Source organism: Bactrocera oleae, chromosome 5 (assembly GCF_042242935.1).
Source record: "Bactrocera oleae isolate idBacOlea1 chromosome 5, idBacOlea1, whole genome shotgun sequence".
NCBI lineage: Eukaryota > Metazoa > Arthropoda > Insecta > Diptera > Tephritidae > Bactrocera > Bactrocera oleae.
In genome coordinates this window covers 73,841,151-73,855,358 of record NC_091539.1, presented here as the reverse complement: position 1 = coordinate 73,855,358, position 14,208 = coordinate 73,841,151, and the positions used below count along the sequence as shown (strand labels likewise).

At 43.0% G+C, this 14,208-nt stretch overlaps 1 protein-coding gene and 1 long non-coding RNA gene across 5 annotated transcripts in view; one reads left to right on the top strand and one right to left on the bottom strand.

Annotated features, from left to right (window-relative positions):
- The window catches only part of Ten-a (tenascin accessory), a 219,474-nt gene that overhangs the window by 196,269 nt on the left and 8,997 nt on the right, over positions 1–14,208 (top strand). For all 4 annotated transcript variants that reach the window (XM_036365139.2, XM_036365141.2, XM_036365143.2 and 1 more), the window contains 4 exons: positions 1,117–1,284; positions 1,386–1,578; positions 2,498–3,876; positions 5,122–5,651. In XM_036365139.2, coding sequence (XP_036221032.2) covers positions 1,117–1,284; positions 1,386–1,578; positions 2,498–3,876; positions 5,122–5,651 — 2,270 coding nt within the window. The remainder of the gene's footprint in view (positions 1–1,116; positions 1,285–1,385; positions 1,579–2,497; positions 3,877–5,121; positions 5,652–14,208) is intronic.
- Positions 13,961–14,208, bottom strand: part of LOC118681284 (uncharacterized) — a 76,656-nt gene continuing 76,408 nt past the window's right edge. The window contains exon 2 of the long non-coding RNA XR_011396481.1: positions 13,961–14,137. This is a non-coding gene — a long non-coding RNA (uncharacterized lncRNA). The remainder of the gene's footprint in view (positions 14,138–14,208) is intronic.

Genomic DNA, 14,208 nt, shown 5'->3' with positions numbered 1-14,208 from the left:
TGAACTATTTCCGACACATTTTGCTCACGTCCCATTTGTCTGTCCGCTGCCGTGCGCTGGGTGATTGCTATTGCTTGTCCGAGCAGCCATTTTCAAGATGGAAAATCAAAACCACATCATGTGGCACAAACCACACAAATCCATACCATAAGTGCGTGCGTACGCCCACGGTTGACGGCAGCAGAGATAAACTCTCGGCGACATTGTCGCTTAGCGAAAGAGATACAACCACTAAAGCAACAATCTTAATAACAGCGACGGCGGTCAAACTAAGGACATAACCAGCAGAGGTTTGTGGCGCGGCAAGGACAGATAAAAGGTTGGTGGCCGGAAAATGTCACAACGAAATTGGATTTTGCACAATGCGGAGAAAAACCCATGAAAAATAATATAAGAGTAGTGAACAGGAGCGCTCGTAAGCACATGGGGCAGGACAGAGACGAATTTCATATGCGGCCAAGCGGTGTATTGTGGGTTTGAAGCGAAATAACATTGTATAATATGTGCGCTTTGTTCCAAAATGAAAAATGTCCTTCAAGCAGGACATGTGAAGATGCTTTGCAATACAATAGTGCACGCACAAGTTTCCCTAATGTGAGAGTAAGCTCGCATTGCTCCTCGGCGCTTTCGCATGAAGGTGAAGACTCTCAGTAACTGCCCAGAATCGATCCACTAAAAGACGCTGATGAATTTCCGGGTGAAATATTTACTTCTTTCATAAAAGCGTCGTAAAACATGAACACACAGCGTTAAGTAAACTGCACTCGAATTTTACTAGATTGAAGTCGCTCTAACTAATAACATTGCAACAGAAGAGTTAAGCACTATTGCAGGGAACAAATTTCTTCAAAGACTACTTAATTTCCTAACAAAATATTTCTCAACTTAACATATGCCCTTTAAAAATATAAAGCTCTTATTCCGGATATAGGCCAAACATATTCAGCTACATATTTGCAAAAAACAAGTTTTTGTTAATCCGAAATGGTTCCAACTTTGCGACGGAAGTTCAGCGTCTGAGTTTCTTGCTGGGCGGTTGAGTGTTGTGTTCAAGCCGCTTTGTAATGTTATGTCGCGTTTTATGCTTATTAATAATTAATAAACTTCATTGAACAGGTTTGATGTGCTAGTGAATGGTGGTGGTGCAGTGACGCTGCAGTTCCAACGCTCTCCCTTCAGGCCACTCACGCGCACCGTCTTTGTGCCGTGGAATCGTATTGTGGTGTTGCCACCCGTGCAGATGCAGCTCAGCGACGACGACGAAAGCAGCGGCCGAAACATAAAGTAAGTTGGAGCCTGACGATTGCTTCAGCTGTTGTGTATCTAATTAAATCGCCCGGATCAAATTTTAATAATTACAAAAATCTCATTTGCTATTTTTATAGAGTGGCCCCAATGAACCCGGCACTAACCTTCCTCAACTCCATACTCTACCACTTTGCTGATGAGCAAGCAGATGTGAGCAAAATATGTTTGGAGCATGACCACGAGGAGCTGAAACCTCAATTAATTAGCACTTGGATGCCGAACGGCGTTGGTGCTATGCCCGGCAAGCGCGTCATATTTGCCGAGACGCAGGTGAGTAGAACTTCGAAGCAAAATGCACTATTTATACCGCTCCTTCAACGCCATTCGACTGTTTCCAACTATGCGCGAGGTTATCCTGGCCAAACCACTTAAAGTAGTGTTTTCTCCTTTAACTTAATTAGTCAGTGGCGGCACTTGCACCACTCTCCAGTTACATTCTCTGCATCGCCGCTTGTTGGGTTGGCTGCCTGAGTATCTATTCCAATCTCCGTTCATGCTACATTGAATGTGTTTCACCTTTGCTCGCCGTGGCCATTGCACAATATAGCAGGATGTCGCATTTTGAAACATCTGCCTTCTCTATCCACCGCTTCTGAACTGAGAATACGAGCATTTGATTACATTTTAAGTTTTCTTCGCTTAAAGTCACTCACGTGCTTTCCTTAGCGAATTGAGAGAAAACAATACGAAAATTATGAACATTGCAGTTACTCCAACTGCATGAGAAGGGCGGAAGACTTGAGTTCGTTCTTACATTATTTATGACGGAGTTAAGTTGGCGCAGGAGTATAAACGAAGACTATAGCCTTGGATTAAAAACAGCCACTATACCAGTTCTAACACCTCCCCTACCCCACAAGTCCCCTGCGCTCTTTGCTGCAGCGGGTGTCTTGTAATGGCAGCATTGACAACAGCTGCCGTATTAGAGTATTTTAATTAAATTAAAACAAACCTTGAGGACCTCTTAGTTCTCCCTGCTTACTCGTTTTAAAATGGCAATCGCACAATTTTCGCAAATGGGGTCATGGGGGTACTTGACCGAGTTGTTTTCCTTCTTTTGCTCTTCTCAGGCTTAAGTTTCAATTTGAAAGCATTGGAGAAGCGCAGCGGAGAGAAATTTATTAGAGTTACCTGTAAATTTTATATTTTATTATTTTAATCAGCTTGAACTTGATTTCTTTTATTTCAGATTGTACAGGAATCCATACAGATACCAGGGTCGGATTTGCACCTTACATATCAGTCGTCGCAGGCTTCGGGCTATTTGAGCATCGTCCGCATGCGTCTTACAGCCGAAAAAATACCAAAGACTCTGACCCATGTACATGTGGGCGTTGAGATTGAAGGTGCATTGCATGTGAAGACATATGAGGCAGATCCGAACCTGATACACACATTTGCCTGGAACAAACGCAACGTCTATCGGCAAAAGGTCTACGGCGTCACTATTGCACGCATTTCCGTCGGCTACCAGCATTCGACCTGCACAACGCCCGTTTGGATTACGCAGACAGCCAAGTTACAAGGCTATGACGTCGACATTTCCGATATCGGTGGCTGGGGTTTGGACATTCACCACCACTACAACTTTCACGAAGGTATATTACAGAAGGGCGACGGCAGCACGCTACACATGAAAGAATACCCACGTACTGTGAAAGTAGTAATGGGCACCGGGCTGCAACGCCCCCTCAATTGTCCGGATCATTGCAATGGTATTGCTAAGGATGCCAAATTACTCACACCCATTGCATTGGCTTCTGGTCCGGATGGTAGTCTATATGTAGGTGATTTCAACTTGGTTCGCCGCATAACACCCGATGGCAAAGTTTACACAATACTGCAACTAAGCGCCACGCAGGTGTCTTATCAATACTACCTAGCCGTTTCACCCGCTGATGGTCACCTCTACATATCCGACCCGGAGCGGCATCAAATTCTACGACTGCTACGCTTGGAGAAAGTAAAGGACCCCAGCATCAACAGCGAACCAATTGTAGGTAGCGGTCAGCGCTGTATACCTGGCGATGAAGGCAACTGTGGCGATGGTGGACCCGCGTTACAAGCTCGTCTTTCACATCCCAAAGGTTTGGCTATTGCCGCTGATCGCACCATGTACATTGCGGATGGCACCAACATACGAGCGGTGGATCCTAAGGGCATAATACATACACTGATTGGTCACCATGGCCACCATAACCACTGGAGCCCGGCACCTTGCTCCGGCACACTTATGGCAAATCAAGCTCAGCTACAGTGGCCGACAGGCCTGACACTCAGTCCACTGGACGGTTCACTGCACTTCATTGACGATCGCTTGGTGCTCCGACTAACCTCCGACATGAAGATACGCGTCGTAGCCGGCACCCCTTTACATTGCAACAACAACGGTCAAGACAAAACCAACAAGACGTCCGAAAATGTGCTGGGCACAGTACTCGCGATGGCATTTTCACCTTTCGGCGATCTCTACATCGCGGATAGTGATTCGCGGCGAGTTAACTCAATTCGCGTGGTGGATACGGCGGGCAATATGCGTTATTTCGCCGGAAAGCAAGAGGGCTTGGGGTAGGTACAACTCACTATAAATGGCAACATCCCACACATTTATACAACACACACATTCATAAAACAACATAATGCATTTACATTTTTCTACACGTAACTAATTTTTTAATAAATACTAAGAACAAAACAAATTAGCGACATTCGAATCAATGTTGAGTAAATTCTTGTAATTTTTCTAATCGAGCCCATTGCAAGAAGTAACGAAACATACCAACGACCTAGAAGTATCACCTATTTTAAGCAAATTTGCTACACAGCGCTTTTGCGGCTTACATGGCAACTTTTATTGCCTTCACCCTGCCTACAAATAAGCCTTTGTTGACTGCCGTCATTGCCAGCAACAGCTGAGATCATTGTCGTGCCCGAGCTTATGGGAGATGTGCGCTATGCCGGTCTACAAACGCCTACCCCATTGTTGCCTTATTGTGGCGTGCCCCTCAGCAAACACATGGAAAAGGCAACGAAGCTGCCAGTGACGGGTTCGTTCGCCTCTTAATCGGCAGATGTTTGGCAGTGATGTCAAGTTATGAATTTTCACAGCGTACTTTTCTGCCCATGATGGCCTGGCACCTTCAACCATTAACATTCGATTGTTTGTAATATCAGTTTGATGATGGAGTATATCTCTTGGGAATTTCTGCCTCTCTAAACCACGTTACTAGTAAAGGTGTAGTACGGTAACCAAGTGTGTCATTATAGTGGTGTACACTGTAATGCAATTGAAAATTCGGCTCTTTTTAAAGGTGGTTGTAAGATTAGTAGTACTTTCCGAAATAACGGTGCTTAATTGCTCTAATGATACGCGATATTCGCAAAAGCACGTCAGTGGTTGCCTCCTGTACCTACATATTCACAAGCTTTCATTAAGTCTCGGGTTCGTATGGCACGCCCTACCTGGTGCAAATATCAAGTGGTCGCATCTGCAGCAACTCATAACAAATTTAACGTTTGCTCTTCATAACTGAATACACGTTTCGCGTACCACATTTCCAATTGCCACTATGCACACTGGTGGGCCGGCCCATTTCTATCTCTGCGACCCGCAAGTGTAATCGGAGCCCATTGCTCATACATCACTGTCACTGTCTCTGCTCATATTTCTATTTTCACTACATAAACAAACACACACACACAGAATGCACATACTCATATTGGGCATATATTAGAGCTAAGTACTCAACAGTTCGCTTGTTTGCCAAGTCTCCTCACAACACCTCCGCTAAGCTCTGCTCTTCTCATTCACAGTTCACTAACCTGCGATTGCTCCAATGGCAACACCGTGAACGGTTCAACATCCGGTTTGGCCTCAGCGCATTCATCAACGGGCAACAGTGGCATCGGCAGCGCCTACTCAACGACCATGAATCCAAAACGCACAACTACACCGACAACGCCAGCTGGAGGCAATGGGCATAGCAGCGGCGGAAACGGAAATGGGGCTGCCTTTAGCAACGGTGGGGTAGTCAGTGGTGGTGGTGTTGCTGTGGGTGCACCATGCATTTGCAGCGGCGGCGGTGTCGGTGTCACGGTCGGCGCTCCCAGCGGACTGGCGGGCATCGTAGCCGGTGGTAATTTAATGTCAACTGGACCCACCACAACCACTACGATATTACTCGGCGCCAAAACAACAGCTGCGGCGAACGGCATGGGCGGCGCGATGAATGATGATGGCACTTTGAGTAACGCGGAGACACTGCTGTCGTCGAACGCTCGCTTCCAGGCGATTTCGGCAATTTCGGTGGCGCAGGACGGCGTCATTAATGTGGCAGATCAAGGTAAGTTGCGCAAATAAGCGCCTCATTCATTGTACTCATATCTTCAAAGAACTGCACAGGTTTATGAGCTCAGTTAGAAGATTAAGTGATAATATGACGTCACAGACAGCACCACTGGACGAATCGGATATAAAATGTGTTCTAAACTATGCAACAACTACAGACACCTAGACAGACCACCAACTTTTTTGGCGTGAAGTACATAACTGTACATAATTCAAAATCAACGCAAATGGCAGCTTTCAAGAATTTTTAAGAAACTTCAATAGATTTTCAATAGAAATGAAGTCCAAATAAATTTAAAAGCAGGTGTAGAGTTAGCTCGAGTGGGTTTTTCTTAGTTTCTAAAGCAGTTAACCCTGTCAAGCACTAAGATAATAGGGCTCGTTGTGCCTCACAGACAAAGTTGCATATGCAAGAAATAAATACTCGTTTTCAAAATATCGTGAACGAGTTTATAGTATGATTTGTATGTCTTTTTAAGCACAAAGGAGTAGGTCGTCGTGCATTTCATTGGGACAGGTCCCTTACATCACTTGACCGGGAGCCACATCAAGAGTCTTCAATTGACTCATAAAAAAAGGAAATACGGTTATACCCACACACAGCGCTTACTAAAACCCCCTTTACATATATTCTCATAGATATATTTCCCTCAATAACACCGCACTGCGCTGGAATGTGATCTGCACCCTCGTCCAGCACAGCGACGTAAATCTGGTTTGCATATTTTTGGCTTTTGCCTTTCGTATTTGTGGCCATCTTTTTCAGCAGATCCATCAAACACATCGGCGGTACACGAGCATGCTTATGAGTTTATTTTCTTGTGTACTTATACACACAACTCAGCTGACAGGGGCTGAGCGAGTCCATGGGGCCTGGTGTCCGTTGCGGGGCTGCGTTCATCCGATGCTGATTAATGCCAGAGCCATCAACTTTAGCTAATAAGATTGATTTTCACTTTTTTGCCTTTTCGCACATTTCGACGCCCACAGAGCCCTGCCTCCTCATGCATGGTGGCATGGCTTCCGCCTAGTGAAATGTCTAGGTCGCTGTGCTGCATACCTTTGGAAGTTGTGGCGGGCGTGCTCAGTTGGTGCTGGACTGCTGTTGTAACTTGATTAATCACCACTATTGATTTTTCTTGCAAAGTTCCACCCTCCAAGCGTTCATATATGCATGTACGCAGGGTTCAGCTTACTTGGCAACTCACTAAAACCCAGTTTGGTTTTTATTTAGCCTTGTTTTTGTATTTTTAGACGCCTGGTAATTTCACTACAGACATTTATTAATTATATTGGCCCTTATCTAATTAAGCCCTGGTAATGCGCGCAAATTTATACCTTGGAAAATGTAGTTTCGCACATAGATACACCGTCAGACACACACACCAACAACTGTGTTGCAAATTGACAGTCAATGTGATGGTTGACAGTCAATGTGATGACCGGGGTGGGAAAACTAGACGATTTATCACGGTGAATCGAAGAAGAAGGCACATATTGATTTATGGTGTGAATGAAGTACATATGCTTAAGTTAAAACCGATGTAGGGTCTTGACGGCGGGGAAAGTAATTATCTGGTCATTTACTTTAGCATAACTTACAACTCAGAGCAACTACACACTTGCAGCAGTAGAAGTCCACATTCCGCATTCCGAAGCCATCGTGAGAGAGCGCTCTTCGGCAACGTCAACTGAATCGCTCTAAATTTTTTGCTTTACAAGCCCTTCCATCATTGTGAACTTTGTATAGCCTAGTATGTTGTTGTGTTGTTGATTTTAAGCCCTTGTTGAGAAAATATCTCAGAAGATTCGGAAGATGTTTACTATTCTTTCTTAATTTCAATTCTTTCAGAATCCGATTGAAGAGAAGCATGTCCACACACAGACCAAACCATTTTAGTTTATGGTAAAACAGATTCTAAGTGCTTGTTCTCTGCGGTATTATATAACCCTTGAAAATCCGCAAGGAACTATAAAATAGCTTTGGGTGTACACAAATACCCTTAATACTCCCAAATACAATATATTTCTCCGATACCGTGTGTTGTTAATATGGTTCTCGGTTTATACAATTTTACAAGGCGAATTTGCTTAGTTTTTGCACAAATTAAGTTAATATGAACACGGTGTTAGAGAGAGTGAATGTGTGTGTGCATTAGACACTCCCGAATATGCCAGTGCTCACAGGAGATTCTACACAGCCACACAAGCAAAGGTATGCAAGCAGGAGAGTGTCGTTTGCCTCCGGTGGATGCCGACAAATTTTGTTGTGAATCAGTTTACACTTGATCGCATTCATAAGTTTTATTTAAGTTGCACAAACACGCTTCCACTACACGCACGCACACACGCCGCACAGAGTAGAATACACTTGATTGCGTTAAGTGCCTGCAAAAATGTTATTGCTGCTCCGGAATTCGTGCTTAGGGAATTCGGTTCCGTGCGCTCCGTTGCTCAGACGGCAGGGAGACGCCACACCCGGCCACGCAAATGAACTGTGATGCAACCAAACCGACTGTAATAAACTCAGCTGCGCAGCTGGCAACACACTCACACACACGCACATGCATTGCTCAGCTGTCGCGTAGATGTTCATTAAAAGGAATAACTGCATAAACAGTTATACAAATATCACGCTCATTTGAGTTGGAATAAATGACGAGTGTGGCAAATAAATTTGCCAAAAAGGAATTTATAAATTCTAATTGCTTCGACAGTTAGCATTTCACAGCTCTTTATACATGGCGTGTGTATGTGTGCACACATGGTGAAATCTAGATGGAAATCGATTGGATAAATTGTTTTCTCAATTCACTGAGTGCAGAATGTATTCAACAAACTATTGCAAGTAATTAAGAATTTTAATTATAAACGAATTAATTATTCAGAGATATTGATTCGGTTTCCTGGCCAACAAACTCACTTCACACACACGCACACACATCAATTGTTGAAAAGAATACTGTCTTAAAGCCAAAAGTTGTGGGTTTTACAGCTCTGGTTTTGCACTAACAGTACTTTCGTGGCAGAGTACTTCTTTAACTGAGACATATCAACGTAGAGGCGGCAGCAAACATCGATTTTGTTTCGCTTACCTCCATTTTCCCTTCTTCGAACTGTATGCGTTTGCGGTGGGGTTGAGACTTCGCTCTAATAATAAAGAGGCAGATAAAAACTGAATTTTAGGAATTTTCATCCTTAAATATTTTAAGTAAACTTCTAAGGGTAAGTCAGCTGGTCGAAATAAAATAACAGTTTGTGTAAGAATAATGGAGGAAGTGTAAATGTGAAAATGATACTTGGTGTATGTGTGTGGGTGAATGTGGCATTATATCACTATCCAGCAAACGCCTTATAGTTTGTGGACAAGTGTAACCAAGCAACCCACAATTGGCGCGCAATTACAAAAACGGAAATCTGTCGTTATAAATGAGCAACAGCAGCGGCAGAGATATGCCAGCCAGGCAACAGCAATAACAAGAATGAACGTATCTAGCTGAAATGGGGGCAGTAATAACCCCAGCAGCAGCAATAATAGCGCAGAAACAGCAATAAACAGCATAATAAAAACGAAGGAGTCAACGTTCGTTGCCAGGATATTTTAATTTTGAGCAGACCGACTTTGATCCCGACGCCCCGGTTACTGATCTATGACTGCTATGCATGTAACTGTGTGTATAGCTGCAGTTTGTGCCAGCAAACAGTCGTTATTGTGAGCAACAAATCGGCAGCAATGTTAAACTGCAATAGTAATTGTAATAATGGCGGCAACAACAACAACAACTGCAACCAGGACAGCGTAGAGAAACAAGCAGAACGGCAGAGGCAACAACCAGCCGTCAACGGCCAGGACTGCAACTGCAGCCACAAACGCAGTCACAGACAGACCCTGCAGTGCAACATCACACCACACACGGAATATTCTTTCCTGCAACAAAACATTCCGGTTTGTAACTAAATTTTTTCTAACTAATCCGAAAAGGACCAGATTTGCGCCAATTCTACAAATATTTATTGGAGAGTTATTTAATTGACCAACGATTCACTTCATCAGTACCCTAAAAATTAAAGCTTTTATCAATGCATGGTTGTGTAGTTGTAACCTATCGACTGTTATCTTGTGAAGCATCGTCATTGCATGAGAAAAAGGTAGTCATCGTACTAGTTGCATTTGCTGTCGGGGGACCTGAAGACAGTGCCGAACTAAATACTCGTGCAACTGTAAAGCGAAATAGTGAAGAATGGAAAAAATGTGCGGCCAACAATCGCTGAAAGAAGAGCAATCATCTTCTTCATTATTTTTGCTGGAGCATTAGCTGTTGTTGTTGCCATAATAAAAAGGCATACATAATGGAGATAAAGGAAGTAGCCAACAGTAACAGTGGAGAACGTAGAAAAGAAATATTAATGTAGGAAAGCTAAAATAGCTAACGGCAATAAACAAATAACTAAATATGAGCACTGGGAAGAGAGCAAGGACGTGAAATGGGAAGCGAAACAATGAGCGCTTAAATTATAGTGAAATTGTGTAGAATGCCAGCAACAACAACGTTTGAACAAAAAAATTAAAACAACAAACACAAAGATACACAGAATTCTCAACTTGACAGTAGACCAGTTAGAAGAACAACAACCCTTCCCTCGTACCTGCAGATTGTTGTTGTTCGGTGCTATTATTCCCAGTATTATGATCACCTTAGATCTAAATATCTTCTCTGCTGTTTTCCAAAAAGAAACCCATCAACCAGCATGTTCAAGCATTCATCCTGTCACACTGTGCTCACTGGCAACATAAGCCAAAGCGACGCTTGAAAAGTAAGTCCGCAACACTACTAGCGGTAGCTCAAACCTTTGAATATTTAAAAAGACCTCAAATGAACAAAACCGGTTGAATTTACAACCCTTACAGCATCCAGTTATTTCAATAATATTTCCTTGGAAAGTAGTAGGGCTACTTCTAGCATAGTTTCCACTATTAAAGACACACATTTGTAGGTTGATCTTTAAGGGAAATAATCCCTTCATGGCGGTCTAAGTATCACTTAAAACTTCGTTCCGAACGAATACAGTTTAGTTTGGTAATCCAGACTTCTACTTGTTCAGACCTCTTCAAAACAAAAAAAAAAAAAACATGCCTTACAATTGTAACGTTACTAATCAAGTACGAACGATTGGTATAGGAAAAGACTGATAATTATAGAAGAAGGCATGGCCTAATGTGGTTATTGATGGCATCAATTGCAAAAACCGTGAAAGTAAACAACAAATATGTAAGCAATATGATGAATGGGCACATATCAACTGGTATAATATCTCTTTAAATATTCAGCAATAAAAATTAATTCCCTCGAAAGTAAACTAAAAGCGCTTTGAAAGAATAAAAGGTTCGCACTTTTCCGGTAAATTTTTAATTTGCTTTGCAAAACTTTTCAGCCAACTCGTAAATATTTTATTTCGCATTTAACCGTAAGCCGCTCCGGCCTGCAGTGCGGACGCGAAGCCGAGAAGCCGAAAAGCTGCGAAACTACTAAACTGCTAAACTGCGATGCCAACCAGCAAGCCCACCAAGCGCTGGACACTTTGCACCCATACAAAATACTTACGGCCCAGACAAGAGCCAAGTGAATGGTCGAGGGGAGCATCCCGGCTGAAAGCAAACTTTTCACGTTATTTTTCTGCGATTTCAAAGCGAAAAATTATTATTTTGCCAGCAATTTTACCGCTGCCGCTGGCCTTGTGTCGCCTGCAAACGCTATCCTTTGTTCAGCACCACTATGCGCGTTCTCATTTTTCCTTTCTCCTTCATTTATTTAACTAGCAAATAGTCCGCGAAGCGTCGAAACAAAAGGAGCAATCTCACGTTTGTTCAAAGCGGAAGTCCAATAGAAAAAAAGTAATAGGTATATTAAAAAACTTGCTGCTAGGCAAATATATAAAAATACACACATATCCAGATGAGGCCTGTGTTCTCTCATCCCATTATGACGTACAGTTCTTATTAGGTGCAATGACTTTCGCCGCGTTGTATGACCCCAACCAATTCGTTTGTCTTTGGGCTGTGCAGTTGAGGCAAATTGCAACAAAAAACCTGAACTCAGGCGCCTCCAACACCCACCACACCTCTGGTAATATCAACGTGGGAGCGCCAAGTCCTGCGAAAAGCTCACTGAGCCGTGTTAATCTCGACCACTTCTTCTGCAGTGGCTCTTCATATTGATTTTTGTGCTTCTTATACTCATTATTTGCTCTTTGCGCGGTCAGCATTCAAGGTTCTCCTCTTCGACTTGCTTCTCCATTCGGTTACTTATGTATTTCAGCCGTTTTCTGTTATCTGTTTTCAAGCGCCGAAGCTTCTTTGAAGTCTTTAGTTTAAGTAGGCTTAAGGCTTAATGTACAGCTCCTTTGAATCGGAGCAATTGTGCGTTTGGAGAATTGGCTCGCCTTCCCACCCGTCCACGAGGCATTGATTCGCCAGCGTCATTTGACTTTTCGTTGCCGTTCGAATTGAGTTGGCTGCAGGCGTTTAGCGGATTGCGTTGTCTACTTTCGGCTGCCGCCTGTTTATCGGGTTGTTTTCTCAAGCTGTTTTCAGTAAAAGCTCTTAATACCTTTACTGTGAATGTGGTTTTCGGGGATTATGCGATTCGATCATCGTGCAGGCGAATATCTTCATACGAGTAATACACCGTTAATCTAGTAGTACAGCTGCAACTGAGGATGGCTTACAAATACATTTCTGCTTTCAAGAGTGTCTTAAGACGATATCACAGGCCAGGGAGTAAGAGAAGAGGGTATAAGTTCAACTTCTAAACTCTGTGATTCCAATTATGTTGGTAATCCAAATGAGAATATATTTATATATTGTTGAAATGTCTATGATATTTGCCACAAAACTAAAAAGATGAGAGGTTCGAATATTATATTGCTTTGGAAATGTGACAAACTTTTCTATCTTTTTTGCCAACATATATGTATATAAATAACTGTATCTACTTATATTTAGTAGAAATAATACACAGAAATAATTGAATTAGGGACGATTATTACTGTTGTAAACACAGCTGGTTGAAAAGAGAAGCTCGTGGATAATAATTAAATACGAAAGAACCCATCAACTCGTACAAACCCGTAATTTATTGTTATTTTGCCAAGCGCTAACGCAATGAATTCCTTAACTTTTATTTGAACAAAGTTTGCACTGGAAATATAATTAAATGCTCCGCACAGCGCAGTGAACTTTCATTTAAAAATCTAATAATTCACTCATAAAATTTGCATCAATGTTTGCACGAACGCATGTTGCATCCTTAGAGGCGCTGCAGCTTGCGTACATTACCATGTGTGCGCGTGAGTAAAGAATGCCGAGCAGCGCCCTGCAACAGCAGCGGAGCCACTTGGTTTTGCGTTCTGGAGCCCCACTCATCCTCCGCGCTCACTCTCCCCACTCTCAAATGGCATTGGGGCGCCATGCTTGTTCGAATGTTGTGCTGCCAGCGACAGAGTGAGCGCTGCACGTTTTTGCATTGTGGCCAATTTCATCACCTCAAAATCCGACATGCAAAAAATCTACCCTGTCGCTTGCAACCTGTTGTTGTTGGCACCAGAGCTGCTGGTTACAAGTTTTCGCATTGCAGGCAACCACATTCCACTCAGTTCTTCCGCTACTGTCGCGCGCATATGCCCTCGCTCATGTTTGACAATGCGGCGCCCGCCTGCCCTTGGCTCTTCGCAGTGCAACACTGCAGTTTGCGGTTGCCCAATTTTTACTTTTTTGCTGTCACGCACACTCAACACATATGCACATGCAAAGCTGTAGTGGAGAAGGCTTTCCATCTCGTCAGTTAACATGTTGCTCCATATGAAAATTGACATTGCCAGCATCTGTGCTGCCAACACCGCACTGCACCGCCTGCCACAACTGATGTTGCCACATTGTATTTGCCGAGCTACCAGCAGTGCACAGAAGTGGCTTTGAACGATGTGGCAAAAGGAGGGTGGGCTGCAGGTGCATATATGTGTGTGTATGTGCATGGTCGAGGGGGACAAGTGTAAACCGGACGCAAAAACACAATTTCATAAATTGCTTCAATATTTGGCTAATACGCAAATATGCAAACGAACGCACACACACTGGCTCCACAGAGTGTTCACCCAAAAGTGAAATGTGAGTAACACGAGAGAAAATCCAACGTGTGAGTATTTAAGGGCGAACTGGAAGAATTACTTTGCCATACCAACACTGTGCGGTGACGAGAGTACCATAATGTGGGATTAGTAGCCAGTGGGTTCCTTGAAGCCATTGCATTTTTCTTGTAAATCTCAACAGAAGTGTATTTATGCTTTAAATTTATAACAAATTCTTGCGACTCTAACCAAAAAAAAGCAAAACATGGTTTGGAATATATATCAATAGGGCCCGTCCGCTTTCAATCGTGACTTCCTGGAATCAATGAGCTTTTGTCAAACAACCAACTCCGCATTCTGAAAGTATAAAGAAAGGTTAGAGGTTGAAAATTATATTAGAAAAAAAGCTTTAAAGCTAAGCTAATCTT